The sequence below is a fragment of the Miniopterus schreibersii genome (genome assembly GCF_964146895.1).
Source record: "Miniopterus schreibersii genome assembly, chromosome: 18".
NCBI classification, from domain to species: Eukaryota; Metazoa; Chordata; class Mammalia; order Chiroptera; family Miniopteridae; genus Miniopterus; species Miniopterus schreibersii.
The window spans coordinates 26584462-26604987 of NC_138121.1; the positions used below are offsets into that span (position 1 = coordinate 26584462).

Here is a 20526-nt window from a genome sequence, read left to right on the forward strand (position 1 = left end):
GGGTTCAATGCTGCCAATAGGGAGGGCCGACAGTTCACCCCTGTTCTCTGTGACACTGGTATCCTGGGATTTTAACTTAAGAGACCCAGAAGACTCTGCCTGTGCCCCTGACCCTACACCTTGCAGTGGGGTGGGGCTGCTGCCACCTTTCCCACCAAGGCCCAAAGGCTCAAGGTGCCAAATAAGCCCCTGCTGAACCGGCACCCCCTGCTCCCCTGCTGGGGCCAGAGCAGCCAAATGTGTCCTGGGGCCTCTCTGCTCCCAGGGTCTCAAAGTCATATCTGCTTGCACTCGCACATGGACACACCTTTTTCAGCCACCTTGTTGCCTCCCTTGGTGGTTGTGCCCTGGGTCTGGGACGAGGGAGGCACTTTTTCACATGTCTGCCCCTCCCCCAGCCCTGCCCTTCCAGTGCTCAGATGGTAGGTCTGTGGCCACCAGCAGCAATAAAAGAAATCGATCTGTGAGCTTTGGTCAGGGCTGTATTGATGTTGGAGAGGTTAAGCCGTCCCGAAGGAAAATCTGTGTGTCAAGCTGAAGAGAACGAGACCTGCCGGCAGGGGCAGGGCGGAACCTCCTTTGTGCTAACTCTAGTCTTCACTCCTCCTGAGGTCCTGGGGCACCACCTAACATGCCACCCAGCCCTTTGGTAACAAGAGGGACGAATCCCTTCATGTGACACAATCCCATGGTGCGGCGGTGTATGCCACAGCAGGTCTTGATCCGGGTTAACGAGTCGTCTCCGGCATATAGTGACCAGGTGGGAGTGTCCCTCTCTGAACCTAGAGGTGCCGGGCTGTTGTGTGTATACTGGTATGGAGGTGATGGTCAGTCTCCGCTGTTTCGTCTTCCTTTGAGGATGGGTCTGACTTTCAAGGTCAGGATCATCCCCATAACCATTAACTAGGAGAAATGGGGGTCCCGTGGGGCGGCTCCTCCTGCCTAAAGTCATACAGCTGGTAATAGTAGAGAGAGAACAGGAAACTAAGGGATGTGAGCAGACTCATCCTATTGAATTCCCGTGTTTGAGTGCAGTTTTGTAACTTTTGCATGTGATTTTACTTCTCGCTTAACTATATTGAGGATTCACTAGCTGACAGCCGCTGCTGTGCTCAGCGTTGTAGATACAAAGTGGAATACAGGGAACGCTGGGGGGACTTCTGCCGGAGGAAGGGGGGCTGTGTGATCATCCCTGCCACCTCACCAGTGTGTGGGGGTAGAACCGAGGCTCCACTCTGCCCTCGGCCTCTGGGCTCTTGGGGGCGGTGTTTAGATGGTCTCTTTAAGGATTTCTTGTGGGCTCCCAGGGGGAGCCAAGGTGTGGACTGAGATTGTATGTTTTAAAGGGACTCACCCTCTGGTCTCTTTCTGGCGCTCTCTTTTTTTAATATGTAAGTAAAAACAGCCAGCTGCAAAAAGTTAGGCCTAAATAAATGTCTTACAAAACTTTATTAGACTAAAGAGGGCTTCCTTAGTAGGGATGTCAGACCCTGGAGCCAGTAACTTAGGGACAGGGAGTGTATTGTAACTAAATAGCTGGTTCCCAAGTTGGAACTGTAGACCTACGTCCTTCCTCTCAGCTGTACTGTGTCTGGTGAGGTGTCAGTGGGGTGCCGGGGTTTCACGCCACAGCTACAACAGCATCCATGGCACATGTGGCAATACCGTCACAAGCCCCCATGGGTGAGTTTACATGGGTTCCGAGAAGAAAAACAGGTGCGAAAGCTTGAGCTCCTTAAGGAAGTCGCTGGGTGCTCCAGGAGGAGTTGTGGGAACACACTGTCTGCCCATCCACAGCCAGCCACCCAGACCTTTATTTACTTGCCCCACTCTGGCTAATAGGGGTCTCTGTATCCCCCTGAACCTCCAGCCCCCAAGGACATTTGTTGACCCCATTGGGGAAGAAAACGCTACATTCAGCAAGCACTGTGCTTAAGGCCTTTTTCTGCATCCACAGCAGGTCTTAAAGTGAACCGGGTAGCTCCAAGGTGTGATCCAAGAGAATTTGGTTACACCTCCCAGAGGGGGGAGCCTGGCACCTGTGAGAGCCAGTTTTAGACCTGAGCATCCTGCCCAGGTTACTAGAACCTTACAAGTTCCCAATTGTAGCTACAGAGGGATATTTGTTTATTTTTTAGTGGAATCAAGAATTATTTAAATCTAGACAGTGGGGCTACTCAGCAGTTTGTGGCAGTCAGTTGTGGCCAGAAAAAGGTGACCATCCTGCCAGTGGCATGGTTGGGACTAAGGAGATCACAACTCATTGTTTGTGACTGTTAGGCAAGCTTTGTCCTGGTGGCTCTGTTCTGAGGTCCATTTTGGCTGGAAGGTAGTTGGTTTTTCTTTAGTGGGGCATATACTGATGTGTGGACATGGTAAACAGAGCTTTGAAGATGGTAGATGAGTCCGGGTGAGGAAACATGAAAACTCGGAGTTTTCTGGATCTTACCTTTGATACCTGGGTAGATCAGCCTGGGTAGATGATGTTGGGGGACGATGTTAATACCAGGGGTTTGATATATAAAGAGTTTCATGCTGTAGGAGTCAGTAATGGGTTCAAGGATGCCTCACACATCTATGGGGTTTACTGGTGGCCTGCTGTGAACTTGGTAAAACTATCTGCAGAATTAAATCAGTAGGTGTATTTTTCTGGTGAGAATGTCTGGTCTGCAGCCCAACTTGAGAATGGACCTTTTGGCAAAAGCAAAAACCATTTTATAACTTGAGGCCAGTCCTGGCTTGAGTGAACTGGCTTTGATTCAAGTGAGACCCACCTGTGGTTGACACGTGCCAGGATCACGGCCTCCTGCCTGATGGGCTCTCACCCCCCGAGGCTGAGGGTGGAGGTGTTGACCTGCTCCTGCTAAATCTGGATTGGATTCAGATGTTGACAACATCTGAGCTGAGGGGCCTGGCCACTGATGGTTATTAAGCTCCTCCAGACGTTGTTCATTGCCTGAGCCCACGAAGGGCTTCAGAGCTGGAGACGCGCCCCTGGCATTGAGCGAGCAGGCCAGCCCAAAGTGATAGGGAGTGGTGGAGCCTTTGGCAAGCTGGAGACTTAGGGACAGACTAAGAGACAACTGCCGCTCTCAGGATTGTGGTTTTGTGGCTTCTGATTTTTTAAGAGAAACTGGAAATCTTTATTTTGACTTGAAATTTTCTGTTTTAAAACATTCTTCATTGATTTGCATTTAAACAATATGACTTTAGGCCAAATAAAAACAGATCTGTGGGTAAAAGGTGGCCTGCTTATTAGCTTTTCCCTTCTCCTGTCTAGTCGTCCCTCCGGGGTACTGGAAACTGAGGCTTGGCCCATCAGTGACCTGGCAGTGCTCCGCCGAGAAGCTGAGTTGGGGACTGGGCAGAGAACTGGTCTCCTGGCTGGTTTTCCAACCAGTGATCCAGTCCCCCGACTCAACCCCGGGTGGTACCTGCTGTTCGGAGCTCCCAGCCTGCCTGTACAGGGATGCAGGCATCTCCTTTTCCGCATTGAGTCTGGTCACCTGTGAAGATGTAGCTGGTGGACGTCCTGATCCCTGTTCCGCCCCTGAGCACCTGCTGAGTGCCCTTAGGGGCTGGGGAGCCAGGTGGAGAATGCCCACCCCGCAGAGACAGCTTTTGTCAACCTGCACTCAGTATTGAAGGCACAAATGCTCTTATATTCTCTGTCCCTCCCTCTCTCTCTCCTAGAGTAGCTTCTCACCTGAGGGGCAGGGCAGGAGCTGGTTGAACACTCAGATTCCTGGGCCCAACCTCCTCTCTGCAGGGAGGCAGCAGGAAGCAGGGCCTGGGGCTGGTCAGGCAGGCAGCCTCTGCTTCCCTCTAGTCAGGGTGTATCCATTTGGAGTAGGGACCTGGCCTTGACCCCTGCCCTCCTGGCCTGTTTCCCCACCTGCTGGCCCTGGCCTGCCGCTGTATGGAAATTTGGAGGCTTGGAGGCATTCAGTGTCCACCTCCTGGCCAGGTTGGGTTCCTCTCCCTCAGGACCTCTTGTCCGCATTGGACACCTTTGACCCCCACCCACTTCCTACACTCTGCACCTCCTGAGTCACTGAAAGGGCTCCTTTGTGAGCAAGGCTGTGCTCAGAGGTGGCCTGGTTAGCTCAGGCGCTGCAGGCACACAAAGGGTGGCCTCCAGGTTGTGTCCTAGGCCTACTGTGGCTCCAGCATGGATTCCCTGCAGGAATATGGGCTCAGGGGAGGGGGAGGGCCCAAGGTCAGGTCTTCATCTTTACCCCCTGGCTTTGTGTCATCTCTGATCCTCACTGGGACCATCTGTAAAATGGGGGTGGTATGGAGGTGGTCGCTGTCTTAGCAGCCAGCAGTTATAGGACTGGGGTCTGCAAAATGGGAGGTTACCCCTGGTGTGTGTGTGTGGGGGGGGGGGATCCTTTTCAATGCCCTCTCTCTTTCATTGTTTTGGTTAGTCCTCACCTGAGGGTATTTTTTCCATTGTTTGTTTGTTTGTGTGTTTGTTTTAGAGAGGGAGGGAGAAAGGGAAGGAAGGAAGTGGAGAGATGGGGGAGTGGAGCAAACCCACAACCCATGTACGTGCCCTTGACTGGGAATTGAACCTGCGACCAGCCAGGATGCCCTCTCATTTTTAAGAGGATACTTCTGGTACAGCAGCAAGGAAAATGGGGTTCCTATCCTGGCTCCTCAGCCTCTCTGCATGCAACCTTAGACATGGTATGACTCTCCCGGCTTCAGTTTGCTCGTCTGTAGAGTGGGGGTAAGAGGCAGAATAAACCGTGGTAGGGGGCTCCTTGGCCCTGGGACCACTGAGCCCAGCGCATTGGACGCAGGGGTGATGGAAGGGGTGGGAATTGGGCCAACTGGGGTCAGCTCTTGGCGCTCTCTCGGTTCAGCAGTGTGACTCTGGGTGGTCTGCCTGACCTCCCACTCTGCTGGGGTGTCTGTTCTTGGAGTTATTGTGAAGGGTAGCTGATGCTCAGGGCAAAGTGTTCTAGAATGAGCTTGGGAAAACGTTCCCTACAGTTGATGATGTTAGGGAATGGCTCCCGGGGTCCAGGATGCTGTGCTGCAGCCTTGACCTTGTCTCTCAGCCTTTTCTTATCTTAATTGTTCGCTTCCTCGAGGCTGTCAGGCCCTTCCAGTCCCCTTGGCTGCTGGTTTCTGCCTCTTCCCTCCCCTCCCAGGACGGCCCTGCCACCCCCTAGCTGCTCTGAGCCTTTCATCTGTCCCGCCCAGGCTTCTCCAGACGCAACAGCTTAGAATAATCTCTGTCAAATGTCGCTGCCATCTGTTGCCTGACTTCCGTCCTTCCCCTCCACCGGAACCTCCGGGACTCCCAGTCATCTGTGGCCTTGAACCTCAGCCCCCTAGACTGTCCTTGCAGGCCTCTGTCAGCGGGCTGCCTGGGTGCCAACCCTGTGCCCATCACTCTTCTTGCCACCTACTTTGTAACTCCTACCCAGGACAACCCCCACTGGTGAAGTAGCCTGGGGCCTAAGCCCTGCCGGATCTGGCCCCCCCGCCATGTGCTACACTTGCACTGAGTAGCACACACATATAGGGGTCTCTCCTGAAAGCTCTTGGCTACTGTTCTCCCCAGAACCCGGATTCAGCTTCCTGAGTTACTAACATGGCAGTGGGCAGGCAAGGCTGGGGAGAACCCTAAGTGTTGCCCCCATCAACCCCCACTTGCTGCAGCTGTGGGGGCATCCTGGGGCCTGGACTAAACCCACTCGCAGCTACTGGCTGACCCCAGAATTACCTTTGCAAACAGCTCACCCTGTGGTGCCAACTCTGTGGGGGTGGACTCTCCCCTAGGGGAGTGGGCTCCTGTCTCATTGCTTAGGGTTCTGGCAGACACTGTCTGCTTGTAAGCTCCTGCCTTCAGCATTCTGTAGTGACTTAATAAATGCTGCTGAGTGACAGGTCTGCACCACAGGGAAGGCTGACAGCCTTGTCGTAAAATGAGCGGCCTTGTTACTTATTTCACTCCTGGGTCAGTGTCCCCTGTAGACACACAGGCTGGCCTCTCTCCCTTCTCCTCCCTCCCCCTCCCTCTTCTCCCACAACTCTTCTTCCCTCCCTCTTTTCTCCCTTTCCCTACCCTCTCTGTCCTCCCCCTCTCTTCTCTCCACTTCTCCCTCCCCTCCCCCTTGTGTTCTCTGGTCTCTCTCTCCGGTTCCAGGTCAGGATCCTGGCCATCTGCTGGGGCCTTCTCCCGCTCCAGCAATTAGTGAGGGCTTTGGCTCAGCCTGCCAGCTACTCAGGGCATTAGCCTTGGGGCATAAACCCTGTTCAGGGATTCAGGGCAAGAAAAAGGCCCCAATCCCCTTAGAAGCCTACAACCTGAGGGGGTGTCCTTAGTAGAAAAAGAACATTAAGGTGTCAGCAGGCCACCCCTGTGCATCTGGGAGCAAAAGGACCTTCCCCACTCTCCCAGCCTCCTCTCCCGCCCCCACCCTCACCCCAAGAAAAATTGCTTCGTGTGAGTAAGCTCAGAACACCCAAAGGCAAATATAATAATGAATTTATTATGAAACCGCTCAGGCTCCCGGGATCACGTGGCACTGAGCTGCCTCCTGCCTGGGTCTCTATATAGGCTGACCCGGCCTTGTTAAGGCTGCAGAAGCATCTCCCCTTTGGTGGGGGCAGAGGGGCCCCAAGCCAGGGGGGGACGCCCTTTATTTGTTCACAAACATTTCTTTCTGCGGTAATGAAAAATTACCAAGAGGGGTGATTAGAGAATGCAAGTCCAGATTGTGCACGGGGCCTGAAAGTGAAGCCCTGCTGGGCCCAGCCTCGCGGGGTGTAATTACCCCAGGGGGAGCCGTCAGGGGGAAGGGGCGGATTGGTGCTTGAACCAGGAGCCAGCAGAAAATTCATCTCGGCTATTAGCTTGTAATTACAGAGCATGGAGGGAGCAGGCCTGAGGTCTGGAGCCGGGAAGAGCTGGGATGAAAGGAAGTGGTAATTATGGGGTCCACGGGAGGCCGGGAGGGAGGGAGAAAGGGAGGCTGAGTGCTGATTAATAAGGCCCCTCCACTGTGGCGCAGAGAGGGGAGCAGGAGCCAGCACCACATTTAATGGGGTAGGAGCCTCCTCCACTTTTTAAACCCTGCTGTTGGGAGCCTTTGGACAGCATGCACCCCAATGGGGTCTGTTCTGTAGAACACAGAGCAAGGTGGGTTCTGAGAAAGCATCCTGGGTGTTCCAGCCAGGCCTGCCCCTCGCCCTTGGCTGTTTCTTCCTTTCTTCCATGCCTTTTTCTTTTTTTTTTTTTTTTTTTAGCTTTATGCTGCTGCTGGTCGTATTAAAAACCTAGGCAGAGGAGAGAGGAAAGTGTTGATTACAGACACCACAGTTCAGTAGAAGGAGCAGAAGCGGCAGGGGCCTCATCCAGGTTCTGAGACAGGCAGGCTGGCTCTGCTTCTCCAGATCCTTGTCTTCCATGGAGTGGCGGGGCCTGGTCACTTGTGGGTGCTGTTAGCCTGGTGGCTTTTCCTCTCTGCCTGCCCTCAGCCTCTGGCAAAAGCTCATGGGCTCTGGGCTCCGGCTCTGTTGGGCCGGCTTTGGAAGGGTCCAGGGAACAGAAAGCTGGGGCTGGGGAGGGAGGGGGCTGGTGGCTTGAGGGGGCCCAGGAGCTGTTGGATTTTGCTTCTAGGGGTCTCGCTGTGTTGGCTCTTTTCTCCTGGGGGGTGTGGTGGGTGAAGGGGACAGCCTATGGGGGCTGGAGGCCCTGTCTAGAGACGGCAGCCTGCGATGCATATCAGGAAGCCATGGAACTGGCTCACTCTCCTGCTGAGTCAAGTATGTCAGGGGAGCTTGTACTAGGCAGCGAGGGGGCTGTCCCTACCTCCTCACCCCCCTGTGCCATCCCCAACCCCCCAGCCCTCATCTATCATTGGCCTTCACGCAGTAGCGCTTACTCCCAGCTGTTAGGATAATGAATTTACATGAGCTGATAATGTAGACAAGAATTCAGTCAATGGCCAGAAGCGGCAGAAGTTAATAAGTACCTGTCTAATGAGGGCAGGGGGAGTAGGCACCCTGGGGCCCCCTGAGGGTGCAGGGGCCGCCCCCAGGCTCCCCTCCACCCACCCCTGGGCCTCCACTGTCACAGTGCCTGGCCTCAGCCCAAGAACAGCTGTGTGTAGGAGGCCCAGTCCACCATTCTTGGCAGGGCCTGGGGGGTAAGAGCAGGGAGTGGCCCTGAGTGAGCCCCTGCCTTCGACTAAGGGGCGAGGCAGGGGTGGGGGGTTCTCAGTCCCGTCAATCCACAGCAGGTCCAGGGTGACCCTCTACGGGGTCTCTAGGTTCCCCGAGCTTGGTCCCTGTCCTTCTGTTCTAGGTGTGAGGGAGCTGCCATCCCTGGCTGCGGTGTCCCCCCAGACCCCCTGCTGATGCGCACACGCTGAGGAAGAATGCTAATTTTAGACTCCTAATGAAGCTGCTCATTTGGAATTCTATTTTAAGTGACCTGACATCAGCAGAGCAGCTTTCCTGGCTCATAGCTGTTGGAGCCCACAGCTAACACCATGGCAGGGATGCTGGCTATGGGGGACCCCCAGGAACCCAAGGGAGTGTCTGGGGAGCAGGTGCCAGGCTTTGTCTGAGGATGGGGAGGGCAGGCTCAGTGGGGGGGAGGGGTGTCACTGTCTGGATACCAGCAGGAACTTGACGATGACATTCAGGTGGTGGCTGACCCAGGAAAGGAAGGGGAGGCAGAGGGTGGACCTGACCACCAGGAACCTGGCTGCTGGAGGTGGTGGGGCTGGGAGCTATAGGTGAGGATTTGGGTTTGGGTTCCGGTTCCAGCAGGGACACCCCAGATCTCTTGGTTTCTGCACCTGGCTGGCTGCCCTCATCTGGGGGACACCCCTGTGCTCCTGTTGGCTGTCCCCACTTCATGTAGGCGAGTCTCCATCTCTTTGAGGGCCCCCATGTTTTGAAAGCGCGGTTCACTGCAGAAATACCAGAACCTCAACAGGTTAAAAAGAATAAAAAAGCGATGTGCTCCTCTTGCTACCACCTAAAGGCACCCACCACCAGCCATAAGGGGTGTGTGGCATTTTGGTGCCTGGCCTGGGATTTGCCCTGTGGCTGCCACCTGCCTGTCCAGCACCTCTGTGCCATCCTGCCCAGCGTGGGCAGCTGGCGGCCACAGCATGTTCACCCGAGTTGCCAGCTGGCCAGCCTGTCATGCGGCCACTGAGCAGTGACCTCACATCTGCTCCCCGGGCCTCTGGAGCTGGTTATTGGGAGGTGCACAGGTTACATTGCCCATCCTCCCCTCCCTGCTCCTCCCGTCTGTCGTGGCAGTGTATGTGCCGTGTGGGCTGTGGGGCAGGGCAGAATGAGTCTGGATCTGGGCCCTGACCGGCTTTATGTAAATGGGATATAGGTGCTGTTTGAGTAACTGGTCCTGCTGCTGACCATCTGTTAGTCCTTGGATCCAAGCCTGCCCTTCCTCATCTGTAGAATGGGCATAAATACACCTTTGTCTTAGGGTATTTGGGATTTAAACAGAAGTGGCCACATCTCTCAGGAATGGGGGGGGGGGTGATGGCATCAGAGGGGACTCTGGCTAAAGGCACAGAGTACTTCTTTGTAGATGGTTGGACTTTTTCTGTTCAATATTATTTCATATTAGCTTCAGGTATACAGCATAGTGGTTAGACAACCAGATGGCTGAACTTCTTGGGCTCCAAGAAGGAAGGGAGGTGAGGACAGGTTGAGAAGGTAGGTCTTGATCAGACAAGCATGTGGTGACTCTCAGTGTATCAGCTACCTGATGCTGTATAACAAACTGCAGTGGCACCTCAGTTTTCAAATGTGATCCGTTCTGGAAACGTTGGAAAACCGAGGGATCCACAGCTGACAGCTAGACCTCAGGATCTTGCCCTCAGCAGAAGCCCTGGGGCATGTTCAACTCCCGAGGCGTGTTCGAAAACCGAAGCATTTCCGTCTGGGTTTACGGTGTTCGTAACCCGAAATGTTCGGCACCGGAGACGTTCGAAAACCGAGGCACCACTATATCCCAAACCTAAAAAACATTCAGGGATTCAGGAACCGCTCAGCTGGTGGTTGTGTCTAATCTGAGGCTTGACCGGGGTGGAAGAGCAGCTGCCGAGATGGCGCGTCACACGGCTGTTGACTGAGAGCTCGGCTCCCTGAAACGCATCTCCACAGGCTGCTTGAGCATCCTCACAGCATGGCAGCTGCCACCCCCAGCTCAGGCGATCAGAGAGGAGGCGGCTGCCCAAGTGTCTGCTGACTTTGCCTCAAGTCACACACTCGCTTCCCCCACATTCTGTTCATAGCAGCCTGGCCCACGTTCAGGGGAAGAGAATTAGTCTCCATCTCATAAAGGGATGAGTGACAAAGACTTTGTGGACATTTTTTAAACCACTACACAACGGGCCCCTTATCCACAGGGGATGCACTGCAAGACCTTCAGCGGCTGCCTGAAACCACAGATAGTAGTACTGAGAACCCTCTACATACTTTGTTTTTTCCTATACATGGGGACACTTTACAGCTTCTCTTGGGTGTATCTGAGTTGCCAGCTTCACTACCCTTGCACTTTGGGGCATTATTAAGCAAAATAAGGGTTATTTGAACACAAGCACTGAGATACCGTGACAGCTGATCTGATGACCGAGATGGCTACTAAGTGACCACCAGGCGGGGAGTGTGTACCACATAGAAACACTGAACAAAGGAATGCTTCATGTCTCGGGTGGATGGCAGGACGTTGCATCATGCTACTCAGAACAGCACACAATTTAACACTTAAGAATTGTTTATTTTTGGAACTTTCCATTTAATATTTTCAGACCCTGGTTGACCGCGGGTAACTAAAACCTCAGAAAGCACAACTGCATATTAGGTGAAACTATTGTAGTCAAATATACTTTATTTATTTATTTTAGTCATATATACTTTAGCTCTGTGTGCGTGTTTACGCCTTTGGTCAGACTTTATGGTTAGGCCTCAGACTGGGCATGTGGTGTAATGAGCGGTGAGAATGCTGCATCTGAGCCCAGGAAATGGGGTTCAAGTCCTAAACGTGCTGCTTAACTATGTGGCCGTGAACCATCTGTATGGCCTTAACTAGTGTTCAGATAGCTCCTGGCTTTAGTTTCCCCACCTGCACTCTGCTGGCCTCTGAGTGTTGCCTGAGGCCATGAGGAGTGGGCACAGGGTGGGGGGTGCTACGTGGTGGCTCTGCTGGGGGCCCCACAAGTTCAGGCCTACATCTTATGCCACTTAGCATCTCTAGACAACCCCCCCCCCCCCGAAATTGACCCATTGAATGTGGATGCCAAGCAAGACCCTGAGGACTTGTGGACCACCCACATCAGCTTCTGTATGAGGGGACACATCCTTGGTGTCCCCTGTGGGCAACAGGATGAGAGCTCTGGTCCCCTCCATCCTGGGGCGTCCTGTGTTAACCTTCACCAGCTGCCGCAGCTGCCTGCTCAGGGACATGGAACTGGCCTTCTGCCCGAGGCGTACATGCCAGGCTGGGCCTGGCTGTCCCCAGGCCTGGGGGAGGCAGCAGTGGGGAGGGGGAGTGTTGGGGTGGCCACCCCAAGCAGTGCATAGACTTCTGACACCACATCGCCTTTACCCGTTGAAGCCCTAGGGTAGGGCAGGAAGCACAAATCCAGCAGCTTCTGCCCTGGTTTACTGGGCCTGACCTGTGTGGCCTTGGCCAGAACCCTCACCCTTCTGGACCTAGGACCAGAGTTTTTGCCCCAGTTGGCTGATGGACTGTATAATAAGTGATCCCTGGTGTGTGCCTGCCCTGCTCTGAAGCCCCACACATAAATTAGCTCCTTGAATCCTTCTGGGATTAACCTCAATGAGGTAGACTTTCTCCTTATCTTAACAGACAAGGAGACAGGCTCAGAGAGGTGAAGTGACTTGCCTGAAGTCACACAGCTAGAGGCTACAGAGCCAGGTTAAAGCCCTGGGTGCCTGGCTGCTGAGACAGTGCTGAGCCCTTAGCTTACCTCTAGGCCCCTGCTTTCTGCTGACTCCATGGCCTTGGCTGTACCTCCCATCCTCTCTGGCCTTGCTGGCCCTGGGAGGAGGAGAGGGCACTAAAGACAGCCTGGGGCCAAGCTTCCAGAGCACGTTGTCCATCGTGCTCACTGGTCCTTAAGTGGTTGGCTGGGTGCCAGGTTGGCTGAGAAAGGACTTGTCAGAACCTGCGCTTTCTGGCAGGCAGGCTGCTGGGGGCAGGGACCCCATGTGCCCCCAAGTTCTTGGGTTTCTCTGCTGGGTTCTATGTGGCTGTGGACATGTGGCTCCCTCCTCTCCCATCCCCTCCCTCCCAGAAAGAGGAGGATACCAGGGGTCAGCCTCGGGTGGGTGCCTGGGCCACTCAGTGGGGCTGCTGCTGGGGGGGACACTGCTGCACACGTGACCCACCGGCAGCTGCGAGGCCAGCTTGCCGGCTGTGGGCACAGGGGCTCTTGTGGGGTCCTTTGTTTCCGAGGTACAAGCCCTCACCCGAAAGAATGGTATTCCCTCGAGCTTATGCCTGCCTCAATATTGTCTTTTATGCGTCAGCTGCTCCCCCCACACATACACACACACTGCCACCACCTTGCACCCTGCCTGAGCCCCCAAGATATTTTTCCTGCCCAGCAGGAGACTGATGGCACCAGCATGGCTTGGCTGTCTGGGACTCTGGGCTAGGGCATGTGTTCAGGGGCAGTGGGCAGGCCTGCCCCTGTGGGGTCCCCTGTGCTCACCTGGCCACTTGGGAACAGGCATGGAAGCAGGTTCCAATAAGAACTGTTTGGACTTAACACAGAATCCAGAAGGTGAGGTGGGCTCTGTGGTGGGGTCGCAGCCTGGGGGTGGGCCTTGTTCACATCCCTGCCCCATAGTGTTCTTCGATTTTGCGTGCCCCAGGCCCACAACCCTACCTACCCCCTCCCCAGATGACTCCACGGGGTTCCCAGGTCTCCGTCTGGGGGTTTGGAAGTCAATTTGCTCCTCCCTGTGCACGTCCTGTGGCCCCTGCAGCTTTGAAGCCAGGCCTTGATTTACTCCTGGAACGCGCCATGGTGAGGGAGCAAGGACTGGGCTGGGCGGGTGGCCCTGAGAGGGCAGGAAATGTTCATGGAGAACTTATTTATGGCACCCGTCTCCCGCCCAAGACAGAGCTGGGCCCTTACTGATCAGCTGTGCAGGGCAGGGGAAGGTTCAGCCTCCTCGCTGACACTTGAATGGGACTGGAAAGGCTGGGGGCTCTTAATAAGGTGGCCAAGTACCCACCCCCAATGGTGTTTGATGTCACCCTGGTGGGCGGCAGCCCCGTGGCCCCCAGTGGGGAGAGGGTTTCCCCACCGATGACTGTTAGATCTGCAGTTTCGTGTCTTTAGCTTCTCCAGGCAGGGTCCGCACCTGGTGAGGGGCCATGGCGGAGTCCGGACGCTGTGTCCCCCACCTCTCCCTCAACTGCTGGCACTACCCTTCCTCCACAGGGTGTTCTCTGAGGCACCTTCTCAGCTGGAGACCATTCAGGGCCCTGGGTGGCTTTGGGACTCAGGAGGGCATGCTGGGGACAGACAAGGGCTCCAGGCCACCTGCCTAGGTCAGGTACTGAGCCTGCACTGTCTGAGCCTCGTTTCCATTTTTCTAAAATGGGGACAGTAACAGTGCCAGCTTCATCGGCGTTGTGCCGAAGGCCTGGCAGAAGCATGTCAGCCAGGAGTTGCTGGCCTGCTTGTATTCATTGTCGTCGTTAGTTCAGCCCTTTTCCTTTCTGCTGGCCCCGTCCCTTGCCTCCCAGGCCTGCCCACTGGCCCTGGAGAGGTTGTAGGATTGTGTGGGTCGAAACTTTGGGCTTCTGGAATCACTGGGGTCTTGGGCATACCTTGTTCTCTAATTACAGATCCAAGAGGGTGGGGGTGGCCCTGGATCCTCAGGGCACTGGCTGGACTCTGGGTTCATGGCCCATTCTCTCTGCAGCGCTGGCTCTCTCCGCTTTGCCTGCCTCTCCTCTGGGGCCGCCCAGGCTGCTTCTGCTCCCTGCATGCCGCCTGCTGGCCGGACCCCGAGCCCCGGACCCCGCTCTGGTGCTGGCCTCCTGCTCTCTGGGTGACCTCTGGTTCTTCTCTTCCTGTTTCAGGCATGAGCCATGAGCCCAAGTCCCCTTCACTAGGAATGCTTTCCACCGCGACCAGGACCACCGCCACCGTCAACCCCCTCACCCCCTCGCCGCTCAATGGCGCCCTGGTGCCCAGCGGCAGCCCCGCCACCAGCAGCGCGCTGTCGGCCCAGGCTGCGCCGTCCTCCAGCTTTGCCGCCGCGCTGCGCAAGCTCGCCAAGCAGGCAGAGGAGCCCAGAGGTAAGCGGCGCCCGCCACGCGCCTTCCCGCCGGACCTCCCTCCGCTCCCAAGAGGGCAGGGGCAGCCGGGAAGCAGCTGGTCCCCACCGGCAGGAACCGGGGCTCCCATCTACTCCTGGTTTTCTTGTGCTGGTTCTGTCTGGAGGGAGCAGCACAGTGAGCTCAGGCCCTCCCAGACCCCTGCCCGGCCAGCGAGCCCACCCAACCATGGGCACCTCTGCTTGGCTTCTGCTTTTGCTCTGTCCCCCACCTCTGTCCTTTCTTGTATCCAGGAGCCACCATGGGGGCGTCAGTGGTGGGGATGTGACCCGGCTGAGGAAGGTGCCTACAGGGGCAGTGCTGTCCCCTGACCCTTCTCCCTAGAGCCCCTGGATTGTTCCTGGGGGGCCCATTTCCCAGAGAGCCATGTGGCTCCAGGCTCTGATGGCCACTTCAGATGTGTCAGGGAACAGTCTCTGTAAAGTCGAATGATCCTGGAGCAGGTGTTTCTGGGGCAGCTCAGCCCACCACTGCCTATCTCCCTGAAGTAGGAATTGCTTGGTGGCATGGACAGAGGTTGGTGTTGGTGTGCCCTAGGGGCTCAGAGCCATAGCTCCTGGTGTCTCTTGGGCAGTGACATGATGTGTGATTGGGCAAATGCTCATCCCCCTTGAGCTTTAGTCGTCTTGTTTATACCATGAGGCTCCCTATGCCTCCGGCTTCGGGCACTCCTCAGGATGACAGTCCTGCTGCCCACGTTAGTCCTGGTCGAGGGCTGCTTGTTCAACAAGTAGGGATGGGAGACAGTTTCCAGCTGAGCTGCCAGGAGACCTGGGCCCAGGCGGATTCTGTTGCAGGCCTCTTAGACACCCTCTGGACTTAGTGCTAGCAGGCAGGGGGCCCACATCTGGAGCAGAGGAAGCAGGTACTCTGGGCGCCTCTCCCTGTCGTCTGCCTTGCCCCGAAGGTCCAAAACTTGGCATCTGGGTTCCAGGGCCTTTGGGAGCACCCAGGAAAAGTGTGCAGGAAGGAGCTGTGTCGATTCTTAGGGGCTCTGCGGCCGCAGCTCAGCGGAACAGACATTTGCCCCGACCAGGGTGTGCTGGGGCGGGGGTGTCTTCCGATTCTGGAATCTCCTCTTCCCAGGCCCTTTCTGCTACCTGGTTTTCAAACAGGAGAAAGTGCGAGGGGAGTGAGCTTAGAATTGATGGGCAGGGTGTCATTGGCCCAGGCAAGAGAACTACTGGGGCCTGGTTTCATGTCCACCTACTGTGGGCTGCTCTGTCCACTCAGGCAGTGTGGCTGCCAGCAGACCTTCCACATCCCTGCATACACACCCCTCTCACCCTCCGTGCCTACATGGAGACTCTGTGACCACTTCTGAGCAGCAGGCTGCAACAGCCCTGCCAGTGTCATGAGGCCTGGCTGCCTGGGTCCACAGTGCACCAACCAGCTGAAGAGCGGATGCCCAAAGGGGGCAGCAAGCTGAGCTCTCTGCCCGGGCCCACTGAGGCCCCAGACCAGACCAGACCAGACCAGACCAGACAGCCCAGGCAGGCTACAGAGCACCCTGGAAGCAGCTCACATAGCAGGAACCTGAGCTGGAATCGAGGCTTGGGGGGTCTCCTCAGAGCCAACGAGAAGTCCCTGAGGCAGAATTTGCCCAGCAGCTCCCTGCTTTGGCTGTCTTCTCTAAGAGCGTTCCAGAAGGCAAAGAAATGGGGCTGGCGTGGCTTTCAAAGCCGCACATGGGAGGATGCTGGTTCCGCCTGGGCTGAGTCACGCTGAGTGTCAGGGCTTCATCAAGCAGCTGTGTCCACTCCTGGCCTGCCGGGCTCGAGTCCTGGAGTGACACCCTGCATCTGTGGAGGGTACAGCAATGAAAGGGCACGCTTCCCTCCTTGCCAAGGCAGGTGGTGAAGAGGTCTGCAGATGTGGGACCACGTGTGGGCCTTGGGCGCACAGAGCAGGAGCTGTCTCGGTGGCCCTTTGTCTCCTCTCCAATGCCCTAGGCTGGCCTGGTGTCTGGTTTGAGTGATGGGCCAGCAGGCAGCCAGTGTGCCAGAAGCTGCTGGGCCTCGCCGGCTGGGAACAAAGTGTGCTGCTGGCAGGGGTCAGGCTCTGTGGCTGCAACCGGGGTGTATTGTGTGACGCCCTGGGAGGTGTCAGAAGAGGGAGTAGAGGGCTGAGCCACGCTGGCCTGAGCTTTTGTTATCAAAGCTTGGTATCTGCCCCGGCTTACTGATGTTATCCCCCTTGTTCAGCTGAGAAAGCTGAGGTGGGGGCTGGGGGCTCAATGTTCATGGGCTGTGGAGCAGTACTTGGACTTTAAGATGCTCTGATTCTTGAGTTTTGCTGTGCATGTGCCTGGGCCTCATCACTGTGTGTCTGGCTGTGGCGGCCACGAGCCATGGCAATGAACTCAGTTTGTGATTCTCCATCTGGTCAGCCCCAGTCGGAGCTTTGATTTGAAGATATGAGATGCTTAGTTCCCCTCTGGTACATCTTCTGGGTCACACTTTATGTCTGGTCCCCATTTTTCTCCCTGAGTCACCCTAGCTCTGACCTGGCCATCTCCATCTGTAGGTTGGCAGCCCAAGTTGGTTCATTGTACAGCTGGAGAAACTGAGGCTCGGGGAGGTCGGGTCGTAAGCTAAGGTCACATAGCTGGCGAGAATGTCCCCTGTGCCCTTGCTGCTGCTGCTGCTTAGGGCTTTCCAAGTGGACTTGGAGAGCTAGAGTTAGGACCACAAGCCTGAGCGGATGATCTCAGCCAGGAAGGAGCCCCCTTGGCCCCTAGCCCCCTTCCTGCAGCAGTTCAGGGAGCACTCAGTAGTCTGTTCCTCCCTAGAGGGTGTAGGGAAGATACCAGGGTCAGCTTCTGGAAGCCTGGGGGCAGTGGGGCAAGGGACAGCATGCCCCAGCACCCCTGTTCTGTCTCTCCTTCCTAACCAGACACCACAGGGGGACTTTTGGTAGGCCTGGCAATGTCGAGGGTAGACTTGTTAACTTTTTAAGATATAATTCATGTGCCATAAAGTTCACCCTTTAAAGGAGTACAGTTCAGTGATTTTTAGTGCATTCAGGGTTGTGTAACCACCACAATTCTGGAACGTTTTTAGCATCCCGAAAGGAGAACCTGGACCCATTAGCAGTCATTCCCCACCCTGTCCTCCAGCCCCAGCCACCACGGGTGTGCTACACTGGGTGTTTTACCTCTGTGGGGTCACACAGCACATGCGACTGGCTTCTAGGCCTCTCCATTGGCACAGCGTGGCAATACAGGACTTCATGCCTCCTTGTGATAATCACCCTTGTGACTGGGTGGCACCACACCCCTGTCATGGGCACATGAGGAGGCCGACCAGACCCATCAAGGGCTCTCCCTTCGTAATCACGGCAGTGACCGTTTATTGAGCACTGGCTGTGTACTGGTCTCCCCCCTTGTTCTCAGGTTACCCCTGGCCTCTGTTCTCTGTTTGTTGTGCTGGTGGACAAGACTGAGCTTCAAGCTTCCCAAATCATGAGCAGCCCAGGGGCAGGTTGGAAACTCTGAGGACTCGTGTCCCAGGACATTGCAACCTGCTGTTTCTCCCACCAGGGCCAGGCCTCTTGTCTCTGAAACCCCCCGACAATGGAGTGAAGGGCCTTCATACCCCCAGAGGTGCTGGCATCTCAACATCTGGGGATTGAGGTGGCCCAGGACCCCATGGTTGACTCCCAACAGCCTCATCCCCGTGGGCAGAGGTCCCACCTGGAGCCCGAGCAGCTTCGAGACCTGCACAGGGAAGTAGTGGGAGAGGGGACACTACAGGCCCCTTGCCGGGCCCCTACCCCCTCAGGCCCCATGGAAAGCTAGACTGACTGTGGCTTTGTCAGCTACAGGCTGCCCGAGTTCCTGTCCTTGCCTGGAGTGCATCCTGCTCACCTTTGACCCTCTCCACACTACACCCCTCCTGCACTGTGGAAGTGTCACCTTATTTTGAGCTATTGACCAAGCTGTCCCCTCTGCTTCTCTAGCTAATGTCGTTCCTCATGTTTCCCAAGGGTGCAGTTTAAAAATTCAGTTCAGAGGCCGTAATCCTCTGCCCTAATGTCTGCTCTACCCAGAAGAAGGCAAGAGAAAGGCTGAGGAGGGTTGGCCCTCAGCGGGAAGTTTTATCTTTCCTGAGGCTCCCAAATGCATATTCTTCTCATTGCAGCAAAACCGGACTGGTTGGTCCCCTGTGGCCAGTGTGGCTGGGTGTCAGTCCCTGGGGGCCGGATGCCTGCTGCACCTGGACCGCTTGACCCTTTACCCACCCTGGGGCCAGTGCTTATCGGGCTATTAGCGATCCTGGTTCACGTCCTGGCTGTGTGACCCTGCCCATGTCGCCTTACCTCTGTGAGCTTCTGTCTTTTCTCAAGGATGAGGATGATATCTCTACTTCATAGATTTTGATGATTTAGCAAGAACACAACAGCGCCAGGCACAGCAGCTGTGTGCCATGAACGAGGGCCGCCAATGCCACCGCCTCTCTACCCTGACCACTGCCACTCCCCACCACTAATACCACCACCATCTCCTCTGCCCCCCTACCTTCCCACCCTCCAGAAGCCCAGCCAGGGCTTGAGAGCCCTCCCTGAGAGGGACCTGGGAAGGAGAGTGCTTCCCTGGGTGGGGCATGCTCCTGGACACTGGCAGCTATGCACCAGCTCTTGGACTGGCTGAATTGGGCCTGACTTTGGGAGGGAGAAAACCTGCCCATCTGGGCTGGGGTCAGCCATTGCCACCACAACTGCTCTTGTCTGTGCCACCGGTGTGGGGTATGTCCAGGTCCAGGGCGGCCTCTGTCCATCACCAAGTCCCTTGTCTTTACTCCTTGGGAGAAAGGGGGCCCAAGGAGTGACCAGGCCCACACCACGTACTGGAAGGAGCCTCGGGCTTCAGGTTTGGGTCCGAATCCCAAGTTTGGGTATGACAGTGCGTCCATGGGACCCTTTTTCAGTGACAGGCCAGGGGCCCCCACCTTGAACTAAGGTGTCATGCAGGCATTGCCCCTGGCATTTGTCATCAACTGCTGGAGCCCATCCCTCATTACCCTGTCCATCAAAGTGATGTCCCTCTGGCCTCTCGACTTTTCCTCCACTTGGAAGCTGCTAGGCCAGTTCCAGCCTTGGCCTGGCCTCCCCTCCCTGCCAGTCCTCCTACCAGAACCTCTTCTGGACAGACTCTGCCCTCCCCATAGGTGTCTGAAGCCCCAGTTTGGGGCCTTGGAATGAGTCCCAGCCTTAGGAGTCCTAGACCCATTGTCACAGGTCATGGCCCCTCTGAGCCTCCCCGCTTCCTCCAGAGCTTGCAGGGCATGTTGGGCTTGCAGGGCATGTCCCACATCATCCCGTGGGCTTGGGGGGGCTTGTTGAGCGACTGAGTGAGGGTGTGAGACGGTTCATTCACACTTCATACCTGCCTAGCCCTGGCTGGGGTCTGACAGCTGTGCGCCCTGCCCTAGGAACCTCCTGAGCCTGACCCTTCCCCTCTGCACCCCCACAGAGGGCGAGTCTGGTAGCCTGCGTCCCCGCTGCCCCGAGCGTGACAGGGCAGGGGCTGCTGCCAGGCAGCCGCTCTCACAAGCTGTGTGGCAATCTGCTCGCCTCCGTGGTGCAGCAGGCGCCTCCCGTGGGGCCGCAGTGCCCGTCTGCTGAGAGGCAGGGCTGCAGAGCACAGAGCCCGAGGTGTCCTCAGCCACTGGGGGAAGATGCTCGAGACACCCAGGGTCACATCAGACCAATCCTAATTCTGATCCACTCTTGTCCCTGCGTGTTCCTCCTGCCTTTTGCAGAGGCTGATGGTCATGCCACATGGTTCTTCAACCCATGCAGAGTGCCCGGGGGCTCGGCTGTGCGGGGTGGGGTCTCCTCAGGTAGCTGTGGCCTGGGGGCCTTCTTTGTGGCTAGGTGCTGGACTAGGTGGGGGGAGCAAGGGTGGGCTCTGAAGCCATGTGGGCCCATTCAAATCCTATGTCCAGTCCTCCAGTAGAGCATGTCTGGCATGTGACATTGCCACCCTGAGCCCTGTGGGACAGCCAAGCAGCCTTACCAAGCTGGCATCTGCACAGACCACAGGCACCATTTTTGTCTCCTGTGAGAGAAACGACCAAGCTACCCTGGCTTTCTTTAGATCAGACACAAGGAGGTTGACAAAGGTGGTGATGGTGGCA

The 20526-nt window shown here is 56.2% G+C and overlaps 1 protein-coding gene across 6 annotated transcripts in view; it reads left to right on the plus strand.

The window, feature by feature from the left end:
* Nucleotides 1-20526, plus strand: part of GSE1 (Gse1 coiled-coil protein) — a 401187-nt gene that overhangs the window by 351462 nt on the left and 29199 nt on the right. For 4 of the 6 annotated variants that reach the window (XM_081117611.1, XM_081117612.1, XM_081117614.1 and 1 more), the window contains one exon: nt 14129-14347. The exons of the other annotated variants lie outside the window; for them this stretch is intronic. In XM_081117611.1, the coding sequence (XP_080973737.1) occupies nt 14129-14347 (219 nt within the window). The remainder of the gene's footprint in view (nt 1-14128; nt 14348-20526) is intronic. 6 annotated transcript variants of the gene reach the window in all.